Source organism: Pan paniscus, chromosome 3 (assembly GCF_029289425.2).
Source record: "Pan paniscus chromosome 3, NHGRI_mPanPan1-v2.0_pri, whole genome shotgun sequence".
In the NCBI taxonomy this organism is placed as follows: domain Eukaryota; kingdom Metazoa; phylum Chordata; class Mammalia; order Primates; family Hominidae; genus Pan; species Pan paniscus.
In genome coordinates this window covers 140,144,717-140,167,953 of record NC_073252.2, presented here as the reverse complement: position 1 = coordinate 140,167,953, position 23,237 = coordinate 140,144,717, and the positions used below count along the sequence as shown (strand labels likewise).

Sequence of the window (23,237 nt, the reverse complement as noted above, 5' to 3'; positions counted from 1 at the left end):
CTTAGTGACTGATTAGAGGGAAAGGGCAAGGCAGAGGTAGAGGAGGAATATTCTTGGTTTTGGTTTTTGGAGAATGATGTGCTACAAATGTGGGTGAATTTGGGTTTGAGAGAATGAAAGGTTAGGTCTCAAGCTTGTAGAATGTAAAATGATGAGATCAGAATAAAGGGAGTTTGGAGTTCTAGATCAGAAAATCAAGATCAAGTTGGGAATATGGGATTGGGGTAGATCTTCATAAAAGGAGAGTTAAAGTTCATGATGATGGATGGAATGTCTGAAGGTGAGCCTATACTGAGAAAAGAGCAGAAAACTGGGAAATAAACCCTAGAGTTTAAGCTATTAATATTAAACAATACTGAAAAGCTTTATTTTACTATTAATTTGAAAGCATTATATGGCTTCTGACATTTGTGAATTTCAGCCAGAATAGAGGTGTGTTTAGTTATACATACTTAAATATAAATCTAACTTCTGTGAGCCCTATGTAAATCCAACACTGCTGTATAATTATATTCACCAGAAAGATCATCAGGGTGCAGTCACTCACTCAGTGAATCTGTTTGTTTACTTATGGCCCTTGTTTATTTTTATGTTTGGGTGAGATTTTCATTTCTGCTTACATGTCTAGATGGTTTAAATGCAGGGCATGTCTCCTAGCTGAAGACTCCTGTGCATAGTACCAGAACTACTTTATATTCACAAAGGCTGACAGTGCTAATGATGGTTTGTCCCTGGGTGTTTACAGAGTCATTTTTTGGTTTGTATCTCTGTGGCATTTCCAAAATCGAGAAGTTATTTACATTTTGCTGTTTAATACTTCTGGAGATGTTTTTCTTTTTTTCTTTTTTCCCTCTATTAATGATGGCAGAATTGGTGAGAAAGAAGTTTTGAAAAAGTGTCATTAAATTATCCTTTGTTAGAAGACTGTTTTATATTCCCTTTCCTTTAGTCTTCTAAAAATATTAATGTGTTCCAGCATGTGAGATTGAATATTTCATTAGGAAGTATTAGGGGAGCCATTTTAAAGGCAGATTTTAAGGAACCTTAATCACCAATATATTATGTATGCTGAAAACTTAGGTAAGAAGGGAATGTAGATTTGTGTTGCTGAAATTTTCCCGATCTTTGTCTTCTATATCTTTTTGTTGTGGTTAAATATTTAAGTCTATCTTCTGAGGGAAAGAGAAACTTGACATTGTGATTGAAATACTGCAGCAGCCATGAACTGCTTATCTTTTACTTCTCTCTCTGCTTTCTGCGTTAAACAGTGGTAATGACCTGGCAATACGCTATCTGAAATGACATGGTTTTTTTGCTTAAGTAGATTGAGATACTGATTACTGCAGCCCCATCTTATTGCTACATGAATTGCTAGGAAAGGTAAGAGTATGAAGATCACTTCTGTTTTTGGTTCAATCAAATTTGTATCCTTGTAAACATACCAAGATCCAACGTCATAATTGCTATATACATCTGTATGACATATATAATATGATATTATAAGAAAAGCTAACTCTTTTTTAATTTGGTTATAAGTGCTAAGTCGCTTTCTAGATTTGTCATACATTTGGTTTGTTTGGCAGAAAGTGGAATGGGAAGGTGTAGAGTGAGGAAGAGAAGCTAGAATTGACCTGAGATTTTTGTTGAGTCCATATCAATCTGTGATGCCCTATGATGAAATCACAGGAGTTATTAGAGCATGGGGTTTGAGTGCTAATAGTATGGAACAGCTTTTAGAGACCAACTCTTTGTTTTACAGTGATAGAAACAAATCCAGAGAACTGAGGTGATATGCACTTAGTCACATAGCTAGTTAGTGGATGAGTCGGAAGTAGAACCTGGATTTCTTGATTCCTAGCACAGAACTCTCTTTAATATATTTTCTATGCAGATGTGATGAATTTCCATAAGGTAAAATTCAGTAGAATTTTGGTGATGAATAATGATTAAGCTATTATTACTAGCCTTTCCAACTTGATAGGTGATAAATTGAAAGCATAATTTAGCATTTAAGAATTTTTTTCCTAAATCTTTAAGTCATCTTTGAAAAAATCTTTGGAAACATGAAATAGATATTTCATTTGTGACTCTCCTAATTGACAAGAAGTGTGGATATCTGTATTCTTTGTATGGTAAATTTTAATGGAATAAATAGAGAATGGCTTCTACATTTTACATTCTAGTTCAGTGACAGGGTGAACCATACTTTTGGATGCCTTGTGTTTAGTTCTTTAGTTTATAACCTGGATTTACCATTCTGTTTTTTCCACAAAGTTCAATTGAGGAAACATGCTTTAGGGCATGTAAAAAAGCTGCCCATCCAAAATGGTTTTGGGGAGAAATTTATTCTAGAATTCTATAGCATCACTAGATTAAGCATGTTCCATGCTTTGATTCCATCCAGGCACTAAGTGAAAGCCTATAGAAGATAAGGAAAAATAGGAAACCCGAAAGGAAGGAAAATCATTGAAAAAGTAGCCAAATGCTTTAAGAAAGAGAATAGATAGAGCTATAGTTCCAAAGTTTACTCCCATATTTCATTGATTATTCATCTATTTTAGTATTTTTGAATGATTCACTTGCATTGTAATTAGTAAATTTGTGTTCTCTGCACTTCTAGGAATGTAAACATCATAACATCCTCTTATTACAAAGTCTTTGTATCCCCAGTAAGCATTTAATCACTGTTGAGATAGCATATGCCATGAGACCTTATAGCCTTTTACTATAGTCTCAGATATCGATTTCAGTAAAATTTCTTGAGAGCATCAAATTAAATATAATTTAATACATTAATAACAGTAGCAATTCTGGTTTTGCTGCTACTGTTACTGTTCCAATACTACTATTAGGATGATGGGGCAGAAGTGGTAATTATCTTGTGTAAGACATTGTGTTGAGCACTTTACATTAATTATCTCCCATAATTTAATTCTTAAAACAGGGCTGTTGTCATCTCCATTTTACAAATAAGAAAATCAAAGATTCACGTGGGTAAATGACTTGCCCAAACTCACACAGCTAGCAGATAACTCAAACTCTTGAGTTCACACTTTTAACCAATATGACATATACGGTTTATTACACAGCTCTTCTGTTGCAAATCAGTAGGTGCATTATTTGGATTAGTTCAGTGAAAAAATTTAGAATATCATAATAGGCCTTGTGCTTCTAGCAATTAAGCTAACTTAGCTTGCCCAAGTAAAAAATTTAAAACAAGCCTTTTGAGAAGAAAAACGTGTTTAGTTTTTATAGATAAGCAGTTTTGATGAAAAAGAAATCTGCAAATATCTATAAAATTAACTTTTAAGTAGTACCCATGAAGGTCCTTATTATATGCTTTATTTAACTACTAAGTACTGAAGAATTATACAGAAACATGCTGCACCATGACTTATGACAAGTTATTATGTCATATTCAAATGAGAATATGACACACTGGAAAACTGATATAATGAATTATTTAAAGCCATCCCAGGATTGGAGTTAATATAGTTTTCTTCACAGATCATGCTGTCACCTGCCTACGCATCTTCTTTGTGATAAATACTTGCTTTCTATATTTATTTCAAACAACTGAATCAACATTATAATTTCCACTGATTTCAAAATCACCAAGAAGCATTTCACTTCTTATTTTAGTAAGAAATCTATTTAACGATAAATCACTTTTATTTTTAATTTTTTTATTTTATTGCACTATGACATCAGCTGTGTACATGCTATCAGAAATTTTCTCCTTTAATTTTCTTAAAAACATAATTCAAAAGTCGTGTTTTAATTTGTACCTTATCTAGTAATAGAATCAGCATTTCTTTTCACCTAATTTATTGATTATTTTAATTAGCATTTTGGTAAACTACTCATAGAAATGCCCCTTCTGCTTTCTGACACTTTTAATACTAAAAAAAAGCAGCATTTAGAAGGAATTAGTTAAAAGAAAGACAACATTGGTGTTCAGCTAAAAGTTGAAAACAAATTTCGTGAAAGATGTGACTAATGAAGAAAATGAGATGTCACATGACTATTCAGTTAATTCTACTGAAATAGAAGTGACAGCAACACATCATATCTATGAGGTGGCTTGCTACCTATTTTCACAAAAGGCTCAAGTGAAAAATATTATATGTGCAGTGTTTCCATGGTATAATGGCACTATTTATTCTGTAGTTTTTCTTGCTCGGAAAAGGAAACTAGAGAATCTTAAAGTGTGGCTCTTAAACTTATCTTTAGCTTTCATTATTATTGCCAAACATAAAATTTTTATGCTGCTAAAAATAATGATGGTGAAAATCTTATATTATTATCATTGAATATAAAAGACTTGTCAATGACTTGGAGAAGATAGAAACCTGAAATTGCCACTTTGTTACCTTGGAAGGGTCTTCTCATCTTTTTGAGTCTCAGTTTCTTTATCTGAAAAAGTAAAGAGTTGTACTAAATGAGCTTTGGGTTATGTTCTGCTTTACATGTTCTTATGTTTGCTAGGAGAGAATCTTTTGTACTTAGTAGCATGCAAACAAAAATGTTAGAGAAAAGGCACAAAGTCAGATTTTGTAGCCAATAGCCCAGTCATAGAGGAAGATAAGAATATTTATACTCTTTTCTATTTTACTTGGCCACAGTTTCTGTGATAGACACATAGGTATCTCATGCAGTTAGTATAGATGGGCTGCAGTTTATGCTGTTTTAGATTTGACGGTTCCAAATGGGGTATTGGTCTATGACACAATGTTCTTGCCTTGAGGGCACCTCTGAGAACGTTTAGGAGGTTTCATCTTCCTAAGGTACTTTTCGACAGTCCGTGCTCTTACCTCACACATTCATGGATAATTTTAATTTCAAATGAAAAACAACAAGCAGTAGCTCACGTCTGTAATCCCAGCACTTTGGGAGGCCTAGGCGGGTGGATCACCTGAGGTTGGGAGTTTGACACCAGCCTGACCAACATGGAGAATACAAAATTAGCCAGGCATGGTGGCACATGCCTGTAATCCCAGCTACTCGGGAGGCTGAGGAAGAAGAATCACTTGAATCTGGGAGGCGGAGGTTGTGGTGAGCTGAGATCACTCCATTACACTCCAGCCTGGGCAACAAGAGCAAAACTTGATCTCAAAAAAAAAAAAAAAGAAAAGAAAAAAGAAAACACACACACACACACACACAAAAACACCTACCCTATTAACATGTTTTGCTGTGTTTTATGCAGATGTTGTCTTATTAAGTAAATAACAATGCTGGTGGTTTTCAGAAACAAATGTGTTTTGGATATTTTTGGGGGAGAGAGAAGCTTCTTACGTTTCCATTTCGTGTATTTTTTGTTGCAGAACTTCAGATGGTGGCAAAGTGGTTGGCACCATAGAAGTCAGTGTCGTGAAGATGGGGGAGATTGAGGATGGGGAGGCCGAACATATCACCACAGATGTACAGGGACAAAAGGTAGGATCTCAGTCTGCTCATTGTACAAATTAAATTAAAAATGATCAGCTTTGCCAGATGTCTGTCTCACCAATATCTCTGTGGGGTTTGAAATCTCATTATCAAAACCTAAATGGGACAACAGCTCTGAAATTGGAATACAATATGTGTGTTTCAGCCTCTGAATCAAAGGGCCTATTTGCTTGGAACTATGCAAAGCAATGCTCCATTCAGAAGCACCTTCCTCTTCCCTGCCAGCTCCCTGGTTGACACTGCCTCTTCTCAGTTGGAACAAAAGTATTGATCATTGTCGCATTTTACCATAATTAACTCTATGTGAGATGCCAGAAGATTCTGGGATGGCTATTGCCCAAAATAACTTGTTCTCTACTCCCAAAACCCTCTTTGGAAAGATATGCGATTTTAATTTGTATTTCACCTTTACGTGAAGGAGGGCAGATTTAACAAGAAGTTCCTGCCTTATGAAATTGAGGAGAGAGAAGCAGGAAATAGTATTCATTGAAGGAATAGCTCTGGAGGAGGGACAATGGCAACCGAAGGAGAAGCTGCTTCCTGAAACACAGAATAAAGGCCTGATGCATATAAATGTGTCCAGGATTCTTTCTTTCTTTCTGTTCCTTTTCACTAAGGCAGAGAAACTATGTAAATATTAGCCTAAATTTATTTCTTAGGAATGCAATTGCCTGTTTTATTGAGACCATTGAAGCACATGGGGTAGACTTAGAAACTGCTAGTAGTTTCTTTTAGGAAAATGAATTTTATACACTATAATGTCTACCTTTTAATAAATGAGCATTTTAAAAAAATATTTTTAATAAACAATCATTGTATATACTTCTGGGGTACAATGTAATGTTTCGATATATATTTACATTATGGAATGATTAATCAGGTTAATTAACAAATCTATCGCCTCACATACTTATTTTGTGTGTGTGGTAAAAACATTTAAAATTTCTCCTTGCAGCAATTTTGGAATCTACAATGGACTATTATATAGTAACCATTTTGCTCAATAGCTCACTAAAGCTTATTCCTCCTGGCTAACGGAAACTTGTACCCTTTGATGAGCACCTCCCATTTCCCTAAACTTTCCCTCCCCCAGCCTCTGGTAACCATCATTCTGCCCTCTACTTCTATGAGTTTGAATCTTTTAGATTCCACAAATGTAAGCTAAAAAAATGACCGAGGCAGGTCTCAATTAATTTAGATGTTTATTTTGCCAAGGTTGAGGCTGCACCTGGGAAAAAACACAAATTAGAGGAGCATCTGTGACCCCTGCCTTTTCCAAAGAGGGTTTTGAGGACTCTGATATGTAGAAGAGAGAGTAAGCAGGAAGGGAAGAAGAGAGGAAAAAAAGAGGGGGGAGGGTAGGCAATGAGGTAAGTGGTCCCATAGTGAGGCTTTCATTAGTGCTCAGTGAATCTACATTTTATATGTGAAAGGGAGAAGAGGAATAGTCAATTATGCATTCCTCTCATATTCAGTAAATCCACATTTTACTTAAAATAAAAGAAGTCAATTACGTGTTTGGCTCAGGGTGGGCAGAGGGATGATTTTCTAGTCTTGTCCTTCTCCCCTCCCTGTGGACATATAAGCTGTTAATTTACATTGTTAGGGTGAGATTCAACAAAACTCTGTATTAAGGCTATTTTATAGGGGGTTATATATTCTGAAAGAGTTGGGGCCCACAAGGAATTGTGAGCAATTTGTGAAGGAGGGCATCTGGGGAGAGATGTGGGCTTCTATCATTGCAGCTATCTGTTCGTCGGGGGAAAAAAACAAAGGCAGTTTTTTGTGTGTTTCAGTTCCCAATCTTAACTTTCCTTCTGACATAGTGAGTTTGGGGTCCCAAGAATCTGTTTTCTTTCTCAACATATAAATGAGATGATTCAGTATTTGTTTTGTGCCTGGCATATTTCATTTAGCATAATATCATCCAGGTTTATCCATGTTGTCATTAATGACAGAACTTTCCCCCTTTTCAAAGCTGAATAGTTTTTTATTGTGGTATATACCACATTTCCTTTTTCCATTCATCTGATGATGGACACTAAGATTGCTTCCACATCTTAGTTATTGTGAGTAATGTTGCAGTGAACATGAGTGCAGATATCTCTTTGGCATATTGATTTCAATTCCTTTGGAGTACCCAGAGTGGGATTGCTGGGTTTTATGGTAGTTCTATTTTTAGTTTTCTGAGGAGCCTCCGTATTGTTTTCCATAATGGTTGTATTAATTTACATTCTCAACAGTGCATAAGGGTTCCCTTTAGTTTACACCCTCTACACCCTCACCAGTACTTACCCCTCATTTTTTTTTTTTTTTTTTTTTTTTTTGAGACAGAGTCTGCTCTGTCACCCAGGCCGGAGTGCAGTGGTGCGATCTTGGCTCACTTCAAGCTCTGCCTCCTGGGTTCACGCCATTCTCCTGCCCCAGCCTCCCGAGTAGCTGGGACTACAGGGACCCGCCACCATGCCCGGCTAATTTTTTGTATTTTTAGTAGAGACAGGGTTTCACCGTGTTAGCCAGGATGGTCTCAGTCTCCTGATTTCGTGATCTGCCTGTCTCAGCCTCCCAAAGTGCTGGGATTACAGGCGTGAGACTCCGTGCCTGGCCTCCCTCATCATTTTAATAATAGTCATTCTGACATGTGTGAGATAGTATCTCATTGTAGTTTTAATTTGCATTTTCCTGGTAATCAGCAATGATGAGCATTTTTTAATATATCCGTTGGCCATTTGTATGTCTTCTTTTGCGAGTGTTTTTTAGGTCCTTTGTCCATTTTTTATTGGGTTGTTTTCTTGCTATTGAGTTTCTTATATATTTTGAATATTAGCTCCTTATCAGGTGTATGGTTTGCAAATATTTTATCCCAATCCATGAGTTGTTTCCTTATTGTTTCCTTTGCTGTGCAGAAGCTTTTTAGTTTGATACAATGCCATTTGTTTATTTTTGCTTTTGTTCCTGTGCTTTTGGGGTCATATTACAGAAATCTTGCCCAGAGCAATGTCATGGAGCATTTTAAAATGTTTTCTTCCTAGTACTTTTATAGTTTTAGGGCTTATTTTTCAGTCTTTAACTCATTTTGAGTTGATTTCTGTGCATGAGCATGGCATGAGATAAGGGTCCAATTTTATTTTTCTGCATGTGGTCATCTAGTTTTCCAAACACAATTTGTTAAAGAGACTGCCCTTTCTCCATTCTGTGTTCTTGGTACCTTTGTTGAAAACGAATTGCCCATATATGTGTAGATTTATTCATAGGCTTTCTGCCCTGTTCCATTGGTCAATGTGTCTGTTTTTATGCCAGTAACATGCCATTTTGATTATGATAACTTTGCTTTATAATAGATTTTGAAGTCAACTGACATGATTCCTCCAGTTTTGTTCTCTTTACTCAAGATAACTTTGACTCTTCAAGCTCTTTTGTGGTTTCTTAAGAATTTTAGGATTTTTAACATTTATTTCCGTGAAAAATGACATTGGAATTTTGATAGGGATTCATTTAATCTGTATATTGCTTTGGGTAGTATAGACATTTTAACAGTATTAATTCTTCCAATCCGCGAGCATGGGATACTTTTCTATTTATCTGTGTTATCTACAACTTTTTTCATTAATGTTTTATAGTTTTCAGTACACAGATCTTCCAAATCCTTGGTTAAATTTACTTATAAGTATTTTTTTAAAGTGAATGGGATTGATTTCTTAATTTCTTTTTCAAATAGTTTGCTGTCAGTGTAAAGAAACACTACTGATTTTTGTGAGTTGATTGTGTATCCTTCAACTTTACTGAATTTATCAGTTTTAACTGATTTTTTTTTCTTTTGGTTGTGTCATTAGGGTTTTCTACATAAAAGATCACGTTATTAGCAAACAAAGACAATTTCCCTTCTTCCTTTCCTATTTGGATACCTTTTATTTTTTTCTTGTCTGATTGTTCCAGCTAGAACTTTCAGTATAACATTGAATAGAAGTGGTGAGAATGGACATCTTTGTCTTGTTCTTGATTGTAGAAGAAAAGCTTTATAAATGAACATTTAAAAAAATAAGGCCCATTGTGACTTATTTTCTGGTTTAGTGTCTCTTATCTTGGAGCATGTTTGATTTTTCTTACCCAGGAAACTGCTGCATGGAAGATGGTATTTATCCAACATGTAACAAATTATTAACTTTACAAAAATATCAAATATTTTCTTTCAAATTTTTTTTTCTTTTTCCCAGAATAGGCTAGGGTCTTCTCTGCTACCCTAAACCTTGTTCTTCTCTGTTACCCTCCCTTCTCCTTGGAATATATCCCACATTATAAAAATATTTTAAGAAGGCCCAAGGTTTAAATCAGGTTATTAACTAATATCAGGGCCATGGTAAAGTTTTGGAGCAGACTTTCTTGAGTTTGTGCATTCGAAACCCTGTCTTAGGGCTGGATCCCTTCATTCCATCCTTGTTTGTTTTGTAGTTCTATATAAGACTCATCTTTGTCACTATCACATGAACACTTGCATCAAGATCAAGGAAGGAGGATTCGGAAGCTAAACTGGGGACACAGAGCAGAAATAGGCAGATAATTATGCCTAGACCTGTAACTGTGTACCAGGAGACCAGTAGCAGAAACACTCCCCATTTCAAAGTAGAGCTTCTTTCTCTGATTCTAAATATATTACCAGCCACTTTTCCACTTTCCTCAAAACTAGCCCACCTTTTGACTCCAGACTATGTCACTATAGTATAAGGTAGTGGAAATTGAATTATACTCTTTTCATAAATGGAGAACTTGATACCTAGAGATATGCCCCCACCCAAATCCTACATAGTGTTTCTGGCTTAGGAACATGAACTTAAAAAAGACTTAACTGAGCTGTTCCAGAAATAGGAGGTGGCAGTGGCAATACTACACCGTGTGTGAGTCATAAGCTGACTAAAATGGTAAACACATCAAACATTTTGGCATCAGCTCTGCCCTGTCTGGATTATTTGTAAACCTTGACCTTTTTTGCAAATTTTTGATAAAGTAACTGTAAACTCTCTTAGCAATCTTTAAGAATATCGATGTTTGAGATATATAGTAAGGCCCAACATGCATGATATTTATTGTGTAAATAACTTTATCTCAGCGTTTTTCAAAGTGTGGTTAGAATCACCTAGAGTGCTTTTTAGAACTGCAAATGCATGGACCCTTGTACATCTGCTAAATAAAAATCCATAGAAAATCAATTAATATTATCTGTTACTAACGGTGATTTAAGACATGAATGACTATCATTATGGAAAGAGAAAGTAACTGAAATAGAAGTTATTCCTAAAATAACATTGCTTTCATTGGTTTGCATGAGCTAGGGACAAAGGAATGAAACTTCTATTAGCACCAAAGTCATGTGCCATGAAAGTGACACGTTATCTAATGTAGACGTAAATAAGAGAGTGATACTGATATTGCTCAGCTTGGGCTGTCATGACAAAATACCATAAACTGTATGGCTTAAACAACAGGAATTTATTTTCTCACGGTTCTGGAAGCTAGGAAGTCCCAGATCAAGGTGCCAGCCTGTTCAGTTCCTGGTGAGGGCTCTTTACTTGGCTTGCAGATGGCTGCCTTCTTGCTACCTTCTCAGATGGTCTATCTTCTGTGTATAAGCAGGAAGGGGAAGTGGGGGAGGGAGAGAGAGGGAGAGAGAGGGAGAGAGAGAGAGAGAAAGAGAGAGGAAAGGAGAAAGGAAGGGAGAGAGGGAGTGCTTTGGTATCTTCTCCTTTTCTTGTAAGAATACCAGCCCTGTAGTATTAAGACCCCATCTTTATGACCTGTTTTAATCTTAGTTACCTCCATAATATAGGCCCTTATCTCCAAATATGGTCATATTGGAGGCTGGGGCCTCAACATATGAACTTTGGAAGACACAGTTCAGTCCATAACAGTACCTTTATATAAAATACTACATTTTAATCTTGAGTCTTAAATTCCAGAGCATGGAATAAAATATAAGTGAAAATCCAAACTCTTTCTTCTCACATACGTTTGCTTTCTTTTTCTTGTTTCCATAAATCATATTATGAACACATATTTATTATCAAGGGAAGATTGCTCAGAGGTCATTTACCATATTAGATTGTTTCAAACTTCAATATATACACACATAGAAATAGAAGATAAAGCATTAAAACCACATAGTAGTAGAAAGAAAAAATTACAAGAGAAATACTAAAATTGTCTTTTTTCGAAACTAGCATAGTAGATGAATGTTGCATTATGTATCCAAAACATTTTTTCTTTTATTGGAGTCATCTTTGACTCCTTTCTGCCTCTCATAAACTCACAGTTAGTATGTCAGCAAATCCTCTTGACTGCACCTTTTAATTGAAACCAGAATTTAACAACTTTTGGCCCTTTCACTGCTACCAATGTTGTCTATCACCTGGATGTTTACAGTAATGACTTAAAAGTCTCCCTGATTTTTTCCTTTTCTCTCCCTGATCTGCCACCACATGTCACTACATCAGTCTATTTTCAACAGAGCAACAAAGTGATCCTATTTAAATGAAACTTAGGACATATCTTTCCTCTCACAGTTTCTCACCTCTCTGAAAGTATAAACTCAAAGCCCTTCAGTGACCAAACACAGTCTTACAGGAGTCTCCCCGTCCCAACCCCGGGAACTTCATTACTTCTTTGACCTCCTTCCCAACTCCTCCTTTTTGCTCACTACAGTCCAGTCACATTGTCTTCCTTGTTGTTCCTGAACATTTCAGGTACATTGCCACCTCAAGGCCCCTGCACTTTGTTTTCCCACCTACCTTTGAAGTGTTTTCCCCAGGTAATTTTGTGGTTCACTTATTTCCTTCTGGTCTTTATGCAGAAATGTCACCTCCTCACTGAAGCCTTTCCTGCAACCCTATCTAAGATTGCAGTGTCTACCTCAAAGCTTTCTATCTCCTTTCTCTGCATTATTTTTGTGATTAGTACTTGTCATTGTTCAATGATATATATACATATATATATATATATGTATCGAATTTATCTCATTTGTGGTCTATTTTCCTCACTAGTATTAAACTTCATGAGACAAAACTATTTGTCTATTTTCATTCCCTCCTTTATCCCGAGTGCCTGAAACAGTCTAACTCAGAAATAAATGAATAAATGAAGTCAATTTTATTTTAAAGAAGTAAAGCTAAAAATTATCCCATAGAAGAGAGAATATGTGGCTGCGTATAACTCCATAACAATTGGTGGATCAATAAATAAGATGGCATATAGTGAAGAGTGTAGGATTGTGGAAGAAAAATAAAGAAACTTACAGAACAACTTTTGAAGTAGTCAAAGACAGTGCTATTAGAGAAAGGATAAGTAGGAACTAAATAATCAAATCAGGTGAAAAATGAGAAAACCCAATAAGTAACAGCCAAAAGGATTGCTTGAGACAGGAAAAGTCCTCCCATTGAGCACAGCCCTTCTTTGCCTGCAGCAGAGATGATCAGCTTCCTGTCAGGATTAAAGCGTTGTTAGGAGCATCCTCCAGTGAGGCACCAGAGAGGCTTAGTTTAGTTCAGCCCCTGCCTTGCCTCTCCTATTAGTTTAAGATCTGTGTTGTATTGGAATGCAGCATAGCACAAGTGACCAAAGGAACTGTGATTTCTACAAAAGGAAAGAAAATGTCTTACTTATTTGTGATACCAGCATAAATAGTATAAGTGGAATACAAATACATCCCCTTCTGAAAACCTTCTGCTTTTCTCAGGCCATGTTGCTCCTGTTCTTTGAAGTACTGTTTTCATTGTTGTTTATCAGCAGTGCTCAGAGGAAAGGTGGAGTCTTTGAGTGGCTAGGAACCAGTCTCAGAAGGTCTTATCCCTTTATTTCCTCCAAATATAAAATTGAAAATATTATAATCAGCCTTATAGAGAATATTGGTAGGCAAATAATCATCATTCATTCATCAAAAATATCACTTACTAAGTTCTAAGCATTCTACTAGGTTCTGGGGATTCAGCAATGAACCAGAGAGACACAGATGGTACCTTCAGGGGAAGTAAACAATTAAAATAACAGGTAATATATTATTGATTGGTGCTATATGCTGTATAGAAAAAAAGATAGGGTAAAAGGAATAGGTGGTGCTTAGGCATGGTTGTTTGTACTAGATGTTGGTTAAGCAAAGATTCACTGATAATGTGATGTTTGAGCTGAAACTTTCAGGAAATAAGGGAGTGAGATGGGGATATATGTCAGGAATAAGAATTCTAGGTAGCATCAATAGCAAGAGCAAAGGCCCCAAGGTGGCAGCATGCTTTTTGTGTTGAAAGCAGCAAGTAGGCCAGTGTGACTGGAGCTAAGGGGTTGAGGAGGAGTGGTTGGAGTTGAGGGCCGAGATTCATGGGGCAGGGAGAAACAGATCGTGTACTCCCCTGTAAGCCATAAGACTCTGAGCTAAATAAGTAGTTATTATTCATTGTAGAGTAGAACACTGATATGATGAATATAACATTGATGAAAAATTATTTTAACAGCCCTGTATATGCTAAAAGAATTAGAGGTAATATTGAAAATAGGAAAAATTAGAATTTTATGTATTTCTAGTATCATTGAACATCATTCTAGTGATTTAGGAAGTGCATTTCCAAAATTGCTGTGGATTAGAGGAAGTGCACCTCTGACTTCGGGGTGGTCAGAAATGCGATTTAGAGAACATCAAATTTTAAGAGCTGTTTTCAGTCATTCATTCTTTCAGTCAACTAGGACCTCAATAAAGAAATTATGAAAGCACTTTTGTACCCCATCAAAAAATTTACTGAGTAATGTGATGAATGTTATGATTGTGGAATAGGCAGTAGACTATAAGAAAACAGAAAGTAACATTTAAATCAGTGTTTTGAATTCTTTGTCTTCTTCCTCAAAATGTTTGAGGAACGTATACATTCCATTGTTAAAAGTGACCTCAGTGTACATGGTTCTTAAAGAGGGCCAGTGCCTGGGGAAGGAGAGGTGGAGGGAGACAGAACAGTGGGGAAATAGCTCAAGCAAGGCTGATGGAGCCTTGGAGAAGCTTGTCTGAGCCCTCAGAGCCCCTTGAGCAGAGCCATGTAAAACTTACAGAAGGATGGCTGGTTCCCTTAGACCTCGTCACCAAAAGAACTTTCTCCAATTTTTGTGTGTATGTTTGCTATGTTCTGTTGCATTTACTTGTTTATGTTGGGTATATTTACTCTAAAAATTCACTCTCCTCTTCCCTATCCCCACTCCCACCCCCATATTTTTTTCTAAAGATAAAAGGAAACTCATTTGAAGACACAAATGCTAGAGTCTGCCTGTGTGAAAATAGATTTCATCCAACTCCTGGGGCCAGAAGAATTTTGTTTCTTCTTTCCATTACAGTTTCATAGGAAGCTGAGGGAGGGTACCACATTTAGTGAGGAATTGTCTTGGACATTCTCTCCCATCATGGTTCATTCACTAGGAACATGTCCATGTGCTCTTCTGTATCTCTTCTCTCTTTCTGTTGAGAAATTGACAGTACTGTAAAGGTCAGGAGCTTAATCAATTTATTATGGATTCCAGAGATCAGCTTATTTATAAATGATCCTCATACTTTTTGAGCAAATGCTTGCGTTGTTTTGCTGGAGACAAAATAATCTTTTGCCCTATATAACTAGTGGCTTCAACATATTTTGTCTTTTATTTAAAGTTGCAATTACTTAAACTCTAGAAAATAATTTGCTTTCTATTGATCTGAAATTAGCTCAGGTGAAAGAAATACAAAATGATTCAGCTTGTCAAATATGATTTACTGTGCTAGGAACATATATCTATAGCATGTTGGGGATAATCATTTTTCTCATTTTAATTTTTTCCCTGAGTACCCTCTACAATTATATAATATAAGCATATTATGTATACATTTAAGTAAATCACAAATTAAACACTCTTTGTAGTAAAGATAAAGCTAGAAATAGTTTTTAAAAAGTATTTTATTCAAAACTTTTTGAAACCATGTACATAGCCTTATGTTTTGCAAATAAAATAATATCATTTCTTATTTTGATTGTTTTCAATTTTTTTTTTTTTTACATTTTTTCCTAGTGTGCCCTGGTATGTGAATGTACAGCCCCGGAAAGTGTGAGCGGAAAAGATAACTTACCTTTTTTGAATTCAGGTATGTAACTCAGTTTTAAATATTTAGTTTCATGCGAAAATGAATTTTAATTTTATGTAAAATCAACACTGAACCAGCATTCTCACAGTTGTTTGTGAAGCTTAGTAAATACACTGGGAAATCATAAGGGGCCAGCAGAATGGGGGGAGATTGTACAATTCCACAGGAAAGATGAATGTACTAGCTATACTGCAAAACAAATATGGTCAGCCAGGCGCAGTGGCTCACGTCCGTAATCCCAGCACTTTGGGAGGCCGAGGCGGGCGGATCACGAGGTCAAGAGATTGAGACCATCCTGGCTGACATGGTGAAACCCCGTCTCTACTAAAAATACCAAACATTAGCTGGGCATGGTGGCCCGCGACAGTAGTCCCAGCAATTCTGAAGGCTGAGGCAAGAGAATCGCTTGAACCTGAGGGGCGGAAGTTGCAGTGAGCCGAGATCGCGCCACTGCACTCCAGCTTGGAGACAGAGTGATACTCCATCTCAAAAAACAAACGAACAAAAAACAAATATCATGTGCTGCATGACATTTGGTCAATGCCAACTACATATATGACAGTGTTCTTATAAGATTATAACACAGCTAAAATATTTCTATCGCCTAGTAACATCTTGATGATCCTGACCCTGTGTGGGCCTAGGCTAAGGTGTGTGTTTTTGTCTCAGTTTTTAACAAAAATATTTAAAAAGTAAAAAAAAAAAATTAAAAAAGTAAAAATAAGAAAAAGTTATAGAATAGGGAAACAAGAAAAAATACTTTTGTATACCTGTACAGTGTATTTGTGTTTTCGCTAAATGTTATAAAAGTGTCAAAAAGTTAAGAAAATTTAAAAGTGTATAAAGTAAAAAAGTTACAGTAATCCTAGGTTAATTTATTATTATTATTTTATATTTTTAATTGATTTGATTTTAGTTTTATAACAATATAAACAATTTATAACAATTATAACAATTTTTTCTTCATTGGCCTGTTTTTAATCCTGTACCTAGAAAGAGAACAAAATGCACACTTAAAAAATTGAACTTTAACTCTTACCCACGCCCCCTTCCCCATCTCTTCTACCCCTCTTGTTGATTGTGGTATCTGATCTTTTTTTTTTTCTTTTTTTTTTTTAAATTTATTATTATTATACTTTAAGTTTTAGGGTACATGTGCACAATGTGCAGGCTACTTACATATGTATACATGTGCCATGCTGGTGTGCTGAACCCACTAACTCGTCATCTAGCATTAGGTATATCTCCCAATGCTCTCCCTCCCCCCTCCCCCCAACACACAACAGTCCCCAGAGTGTGATGTTCCCCTTCCTGTGTCCATGTGTTCTCATTGTTCAATTCCCACCTATGAGTGAGAATATGCGATGTTTGGTTTTTTGTTCTTGTGATAGTATACTGAGAATGATGATTTCCAGTTTCATCCATGTCCCTACAAAGGACATGAACTCATCATTTTTTATGGCTGCATAGTATTCCATGGTGTATATGTGCCACATTTTCTTAATCCAGTCTATCATTGTTGGACATTTGGGTTGGTTCCAAGTCTTTGCTATTGTGAATAATGCCGCAATAAACATACGTGTGCATGTGTCTTTATAGCAGCATGATTTATAGTCCTTTGGGTATATACCCAGTAATGGGATGGCTGGGTCAAATGGTATTTCTAGTTCTAGATCCCTGAGGAATCGCCACACTGACTTCCACAATGGTTGAACTAGTTTACAGTCCCCCCAACAGTGTAAAAGTGTTCCTATTTCTCCACATCCTCTCCAGCACCTGTTGTTTCCTGACTTTTTAATGATTGCCATTCTAACTGGTGTCAGATGGTATCTCATTGTGGTTTTGATTTGCATTTCTCTGATGGCCAGTGATGGTGAGCATTTTTTCATGTGTCTTTTGGCTGCATAAATGTGTTCTTTTGAGAAGTGTCTGTTCATATCCTTTGCCCACTTGTTGATGGGGTTGTTTGTTTTTTTCTTGTGAATTTGTTTGAGTTCATTGTAGATTCTGGATATTAGCCCTTTGTCAGATGAGTAGGTTGCGAAAATTTTCTCCCATTTTGTAGGTTGCCTGTTCACTCTGACGGTAGTTTCTTTTGCTGTGCAGAAGCTCTTTAGTTTAATTAGATCCCATTTGTCAATTTTGGCTTTTGTTGCCATTGCTTTTGGTGTTTTAGACATGAAGTCCTTGCCCATGCCTATGTCATGAATGGTAATGCCTAGGTTTTCTTCTAGGGTTTTTATGGTTTTAGGTCAAACGTTTAAGTCTTTAATCCATCTTGAATTGATTTTTGTTTAAGGTGTAAGGAAGGGGTCCAGTTTCAGCTTTCTACATATGGCTTGCCAGTTTTCCCAGAACCATTTATTAAATAGGGAATCCTTTCCCCATTGCTTGTTTTTGTCAGGTTTGTCAAAGATCAGATAGTTGTAGATATGCGGCGTTATTACTGAGGGCTCTGTTCTGTTCCATTGGTCTATATCTCTGTTTTGGTACCAGTACCATGCTGTTTTGGTTACTGTAGCCTTGTAGTATAGTTTGAAGTCAGGTAGTGTGATGCCTCCAGCTTTGTTCTTTTGGCTTAGGATTGACTTGGCGATGCGGGCTCTTTTTTGGTTCCATATGAACTTTAAAGTAGTTTTTTCCAGTTCTGTGTAGAAAGTCATTGGTAGCTTGATGGGGATGGCATTGAATCTGTAAATTACCTTGGGCAGTATGGCCATTTTCACGATATTGATTCCTCCTACCCATGAGCATGGAATGTTCTTCAATTTGTTTGTATCCTCTTTTATTTCAGTGAGCAGTGGTTTGTAGTTCTCCTTGAAGAGGTCCTTCACATCCCTTGTAAGTTGGATTCCTAGGTATTTTATTCTCTTTGAAGCAATTGTGAATGGGAGTTCACTCATGATTTGGCTCTCTGTTTGTCTGTTGTTGGTGTATAAGAGTGCTTGTGATTTTTGCACGTTGATTTTGTATCCTGAGACTTTGCTGAAGTTGCTTATCAGCTTAAGGAGATTTTGGGCTGAGACCATGGGGTTTTGTAGATATACAATCATGTCGTCTGCAAACAGGATAATTTGACTTCCTCTTTTCCTAATTGAATACCCTTTATTTCCTTCTCCTGCCTAATTGCCCTGGCCAGAACTTCCAACACTATGTTGAATAGGAGTGGTGAGAGAGGGCATCCCTGTCTTGTGCCAGTTTTCAAAGGGAATGCTTCCAGTTTTTGCCCATTCAGTATGATATTGGCTGTGGGTTTGTCATAGATAGCTCTTATTATTTTGAGATACGTCCCATCAATACCTAATTTATTGAGAGTTTTTAGTATGAAGGGTTGTTGAATTTTGTCAAAGGCCTTTTCTGCATCTATTGAGATAATCATGTGGTTTTGTCTTTGGCTCTGTTTATATGCTGGATTACATTTATTGATTTGCATATTTTGAACCAGCCTTGCATCCCAGGGATGAAGCCCACTTGATCATGGTGGATAAGCTTTTTGATGTGCTGCTGGATTCGGTTTGCCAGTATTTTATTGAGGATTTTTGCATCAATGTTCATCAAGGATATTGGTCTAAAATTCTCTTTTTTGTTGTGTCTCTGCCCGGCTTTGGTATCAGGATGATGCTGGCCTCATAAAATGAGTTAGGGAGGATTCCCTCTTTTTCTGTTGATTGGAATAGTTTCAGAAGGAATGGTACCAGTTCCTCCTTGTACCTCTGGTAGAATTCGGCTGTGAATCCATCTGGTCCTGGACTCTTTTTGGTTAGTAAGCTATTCATTATTGCCACAATTTCAGATCCTGTTATTGGTCTATTCAGAGATTCAACTTCTTCCTGGTTTAGTCTTGGGAGAGTGTATGTGTCGAGGAATTTATCCATTTCTTCTAGATTTTCTAGTTTATTTGCATAGAGGTGTTTGTAGTATTCTCTGATGGTAGTTTGTATTTCTGTGGGATCGGTGGTGATATCCCCTTTTTCATTTTTTATTGCGTCTATTTGATTCTTCTCTCTTTTTTTCTTTATTAGTCTTGCTAGCAGTCTATCAATTTTGTTGATCCTTTCAAAAAACCAGCTCCTGGATTCATTAATTTTTTGAAGGGTTTTTTGTGTCTCTATTTCCTTCAGTTCTGCTCTGATTTTAGTTATTTCTTGCCTTCTGCTAGCTTTTGAATGTGTTTGCTCTTGCTTTTCTAGTTCTTGTAATTGTGATGTTAGGTTGTCAATTTTGGATCTTTCCTGCTTTCTCTTGTGGGCATTTAGTGCTATAAATTTCCCTCTACACACTGCTTTGAATGTGTCCCAGAGATTCTGGTATGTTGTGTCTTTGTTCTCGTTGGTTTCAAAGAACATCTTTATTTCTGCCTTCATTTCGTTATGTACTCAGCAGTCATTCAGGAGCAGGTTGTTCAGTTTCCATGTAGTTGAGTGGTTTTGAGTGAGATTCTTAATCCTGAGTTCTAGTTTGATTGCACTGTGGTCTGAGAGACAGTTATAATTTCTGTTCTTTTACATTTGCTGAGGAGAGCTTAACTTCCAAGTATGTGGTCAATTTTGGAATAGGTATGGTGTGGTGATGAAAAAAATGTATATTCTGTTGATTTGGGGTGGAGAGTTCTGTAGATGTCTATTAGGTCCACTTGGTGCAGAGCTGAGTTCAATTCCTGGGTATCCTTGTTGACTTTCTGTCTCGTTGATCTGTCTAATGTTGACAGTGGGGTGTTAATGTCTCCCATTATTAATGTGTGGGAGTCTAAGTCTCTTTGTAGGTCACTCAGGACTTGCTTTATGAATCTGGGTGCTCCTGTATTGGGTGTATATATATTTAGGATAGTTAGCTCTTCTTGTTGAATTGATCCCTTTACCATTATGTAATGGCCTTCTTTGTCTCTTTTGATCTTTGTTGGTTTAAAGTCTGTTTTATCAGAGACTAGGATTGCAAACCCTGCCTTTTTTTGTTTTCCATTTGCTTGGTAGATCTTCCTCCATCCTTTTATTTTGAGCCTATGTGTGTCTCTGCATGTGTGATGGGTTTCCTGAATACAGCACACTGATGGGTCTTGACTGTTTATCCAATTTGCCAGTCTGTGTCTTTTAATTGGAGCATTTAGTCCATTTACATTTAAAGTTAATATTGTTATATGTGAATTCGATCCTGTTATTATGATGTTAGCTGGTGATTTTGCTCGTTAGTTGATGCAGTTTCTTCCTAGTCTCGATAGTCTTTACATTTTGGCATGATTTTGCAACGGCTGGTATCGCTTGTGCCTTTCCATGTTTAGCGCTTCCTTCAGGAGCCTTTTAGGGCAGGCCTGGTGGTGACAAAATCTCTCAGCATTTGCTTGTCTGTAAAGTATTTTATTTCTCCTTCACTTATGAAGCTTAGTGTGGCTGGATATGAAATTCTGGGTTGAAAATTCTTTTCTTTAAGAATGTTGAATATTGGCCCCCACTCTCTTCTGGCTTGTAGAGTTTCTGCGGAGAGATCCGCTGTTAGTCTGATGGGCTTCCCTTTGAGGGTAACCCAACCTTTCTCTCTGGCTGCCCTTAACATTTTTACCGTCATTTCAACTTTGATTAATCTGACAATTATGTGTCTTGGAGTTACTCTTCTCGAGGAGTATCTTTGTGACGTTCTCTGTATTTCCTGAATCTGAATGTTGGCCTGCCTTGCTAGATTGGGGAAGTTCTCCTGGATAATATCCTGCAGAGTGTTTTCCAACTTGGTTCCATTCTCCCCGTCACTTTCAGGTACACCAATCAGATGTAGATTTGGTCTTTTCACATAGTCCCATATTTCTTGGAGGCTTTGCTCGTTTCTTTTTATTCTTTTTTCTCTAAACTTCCCTTCTCGCTTCATTTCATTCATTTCATCTTCCATCGCTGATACCCTTTCTTCCAGTTGATTGCATTGGCTCATGAGGCTTCTGCATTCTTCACGTAGTTCTCAAGCTTTGGTTTTCAGCTCCATCAGCTCCTTTAAGCACTTCTCTTTATTGGTTATTCTAGTTATATATTCTTCTAAATTTTTTTCAAAGTTTTCAACTTCTTTGCCTTTGGTTTGAATGTCCTCCCGTAGCTCGGAGTAATTTGATCATCTGAAGCCTTCTTCTCTCAGCTTGTCAAAGTCATTCTCCATCCAGCTTTGTTCCGTTGCTGGTGAGGAACTGCATTCCTTTGGAGGAGGAGAGGCACTCTTCTTTTTAGAGTTTCCAGTTTTTCTGCTCTGTTTTTTCCCCATCTTTGTGGTTTTATCTACTTTTGGTCTTTGATGATGGTGATGTACCAGTGGGTTTTTGGTGTGGATGTCCTTTCAATTTGTTAGTTTTCCTTCTAACAGACAGGACCCTCAGCTGCAGGTCTGTTGGAGTACCCGGCCGTGTGAGGTGTCAGTCTACCCCTGCTGGGGGGTGCCTCCCAGTTAGGCTGCTTGGGTGTCAGGGGTCAGGGACCCACTTGAGGAGGCAGTCTGTCCATTCTCAGATCTCCAGCTGCGTGCTGGGAGAACCACTGCTTTCTTCAAATCTGTCAGACAGGGACATTTAAGTCTGCAGAGGTTACTGCTGTCTTTTTGTTTGTCTGTGCCCTGCCCCCAGAGGTGGAGCCTACAGAGGCAGGCAGGCCTCATTGAGCTGTGGTGGGCTCCATCCAGTTGGAGCTTCCTGGCTGCTTTGTTTACCTAAGCAAGCCTGGGCAATGGCGGGCACCCCTCCCCCAGCCTGGCTGCCACCTTGCAGTTTGGTCTCAGACTGCTGTGCTAGCAATCAGCGAGACTCCGTGGGCGTAGGACCCTCCAAGCCATGTGCGGGATATAATCTCCTGGTGTGCCGTTTTTTAAGCCCGTCGGAAAAGCCCAGTATTTGGGTGGGAGTGACCCGATTTTCCAGGTGCCGTCTGTCACCCCTTTCTTTGACTAGGACAGGGAACTCCCTGACCCCTTGCACTTCCCAAGTGAGGCAATGCCTCGCCCTGTTTTGTCTCACGCATGGTGCGTGCACCCACTGACCTGCACCCACTGTCTGGCACTCCCTAGTGAGATGAACCCGGTACCTCAGATGGAAATGCAGAAATCACCCGTCTTCTGCATCACTCACGCTGGGAGCTGTAGACCGGAGCTGTTCCTATTCGGCCATCTTGGCTCCTCCGTTAATTTATTATTGAAGAAAGAAAAGATTTTTAAAATGTTGTAGCCTATGCATACACTGTTTACCAAGTCTACGGTAGTGTATGGTAATGTTCTAGGCCTTCACATTCACCCACCACTCACTCACTGACTCATCCAGAGCAACTTCTTCTAGCCCTGCAGGCTTCATTCATGGTAAGTGCCCTTTACAGGTGTACCATTTTTAATCTTTTATACCATATTTTTACTGTACCTTTTGTATGTTTAGATATGTTTAGGTACATAAATACTTACCATTGTGGTACAGTTACCTACAGTTTTATGCACTGTAACATACTATACAGTTTTATAGTAACATACTATACAGATTGTAGCCTAGGAGCAATAGGCGATACCGTGGAGCGTAGGTGTGTAGTAGGCTCTACCATCTAGGTATCTGTAAGTGTACCCTGTGATGTTTGCACTATGACGAAATTGCCTAATGACTACTTTCTCAGAACATAACCCCTTGTTAAACTACACATGACTGTAAATT

General features: G+C 37.4%; 1 protein-coding gene across 10 annotated transcripts in view; it reads left to right on the top strand.

The window, feature by feature from the left end:
* Positions 1-23,237, top strand: part of INPP4B (inositol polyphosphate-4-phosphatase type II B) — an 813,511-nt gene that overhangs the window by 561,005 nt on the left and 229,269 nt on the right. For all 10 annotated transcript variants that reach the window (XM_063603916.1, XM_055111865.2, XM_014344746.5 and 7 more), the window contains 2 exons: positions 5,328-5,439; positions 15,514-15,586. In XM_063603916.1, coding sequence (XP_063459986.1) covers positions 5,328-5,439; positions 15,514-15,586 — 185 coding nt within the window. The remainder of the gene's footprint in view (positions 1-5,327; positions 5,440-15,513; positions 15,587-23,237) is intronic.